Consider the following 910-nt stretch of genomic DNA (forward strand, 5'->3'; position numbering starts at 1 on the left):
CCAGCCCTCTGTGCCCTCTCCCCACAGGTCCTATAGCAAGCAGAGGGCTGCCATCGACAGGGAGTATGGGCAGGTGAGGAGGTACCACCAGTTCATGGACCAGTGGGCTGGGGGAAAATAAGCACCAGACCCCATCCTTCCTGCATGGGGGGGCCCCAGAGTAGGGCACGGCCCCACGCAGTGATGGACAGCATTGGAAATTATCCAGGCTTGGCTGCTCTGTGCCGGCCATGAAGGGCTGTGGTGATGGGTGCAGCATTTTCTCTGCTGGAGAGGGGGGGACAAACACACTGACCACCTCAGGGCACCCACTGGGATGCTTTGCTGAGCACAGCATGGCCTGAACCTCACGTGTTTTGGGGGCCTGGAGGGAAAATCTTGCAGTGGGAGGAAGCTGCTTGGCTCTGCTGTATGCTGGGTCATCACAGGGCTCTGCTTTTAAATGTCAGAGCCTTGGTTTGCTCAGTGAGATGTCCTCGCAGCATCCCTTGGGCACCGCCTGCAGCAGAATTGCATCCCCCCTCCCTGCAGCTGGGCTCCATGCCACCCTGCTCCCTCCCCTCCCTAGGCTGGGGGGGGACCATGCCCCCAGGGTTGTGGTCTTGTGCTCTTGGCTTTGCTGGGGGCTCCTCTACCCCACATCTGTAGCCAGTGTCCCTCACTGATGTCCCTTTGCCAGTCCTCTGTCCCAAAAGCCACAGTGTGGGGGTCGTCTCATCATAGTGTCTATTCTCCAGAAAGGTTTTCCTGCAGGGAGCACGATGGCATCCCTGGTGACATCCAGCTTCTATGAGTTGTGTGCCCTCCCTGCTCTGACGATACCCATGGGGTGAACAGAGGATGTGGGGAACCCCAATTTCAGCCCCAGAGCAGGACGGAGGGGTGCTGGGGTGCTTGGCAGGGTTGGGGA

The 910-nt window shown here is 59.5% G+C and overlaps 1 protein-coding gene across 1 annotated transcript in view; it reads left to right on the forward strand.

The window, feature by feature from the left end:
• Positions 1 to 25: 25 nt before the first annotated feature.
• The window catches only part of FCHSD1 (FCH and double SH3 domains 1), a gene marked incomplete at both ends in the record, with an annotated part of 4,186 nt that continues 3,301 nt past the window's right edge, over positions 26 to 910 (forward strand). Inside the window, 1 exon segment of the mRNA XM_010014817.1 lies at positions 26 to 133. Within this exon segment, the coding sequence (XP_010013119.1) occupies positions 26 to 133 (108 nt within the window).

Source organism: Nestor notabilis, unplaced genomic scaffold, assembly GCF_000696875.1.
Source record: "Nestor notabilis isolate BGI_N333 unplaced genomic scaffold, ASM69687v1 scaffold18675, whole genome shotgun sequence".
NCBI lineage: Eukaryota > Metazoa > Chordata > Aves > Psittaciformes > Psittacidae > Nestor > Nestor notabilis.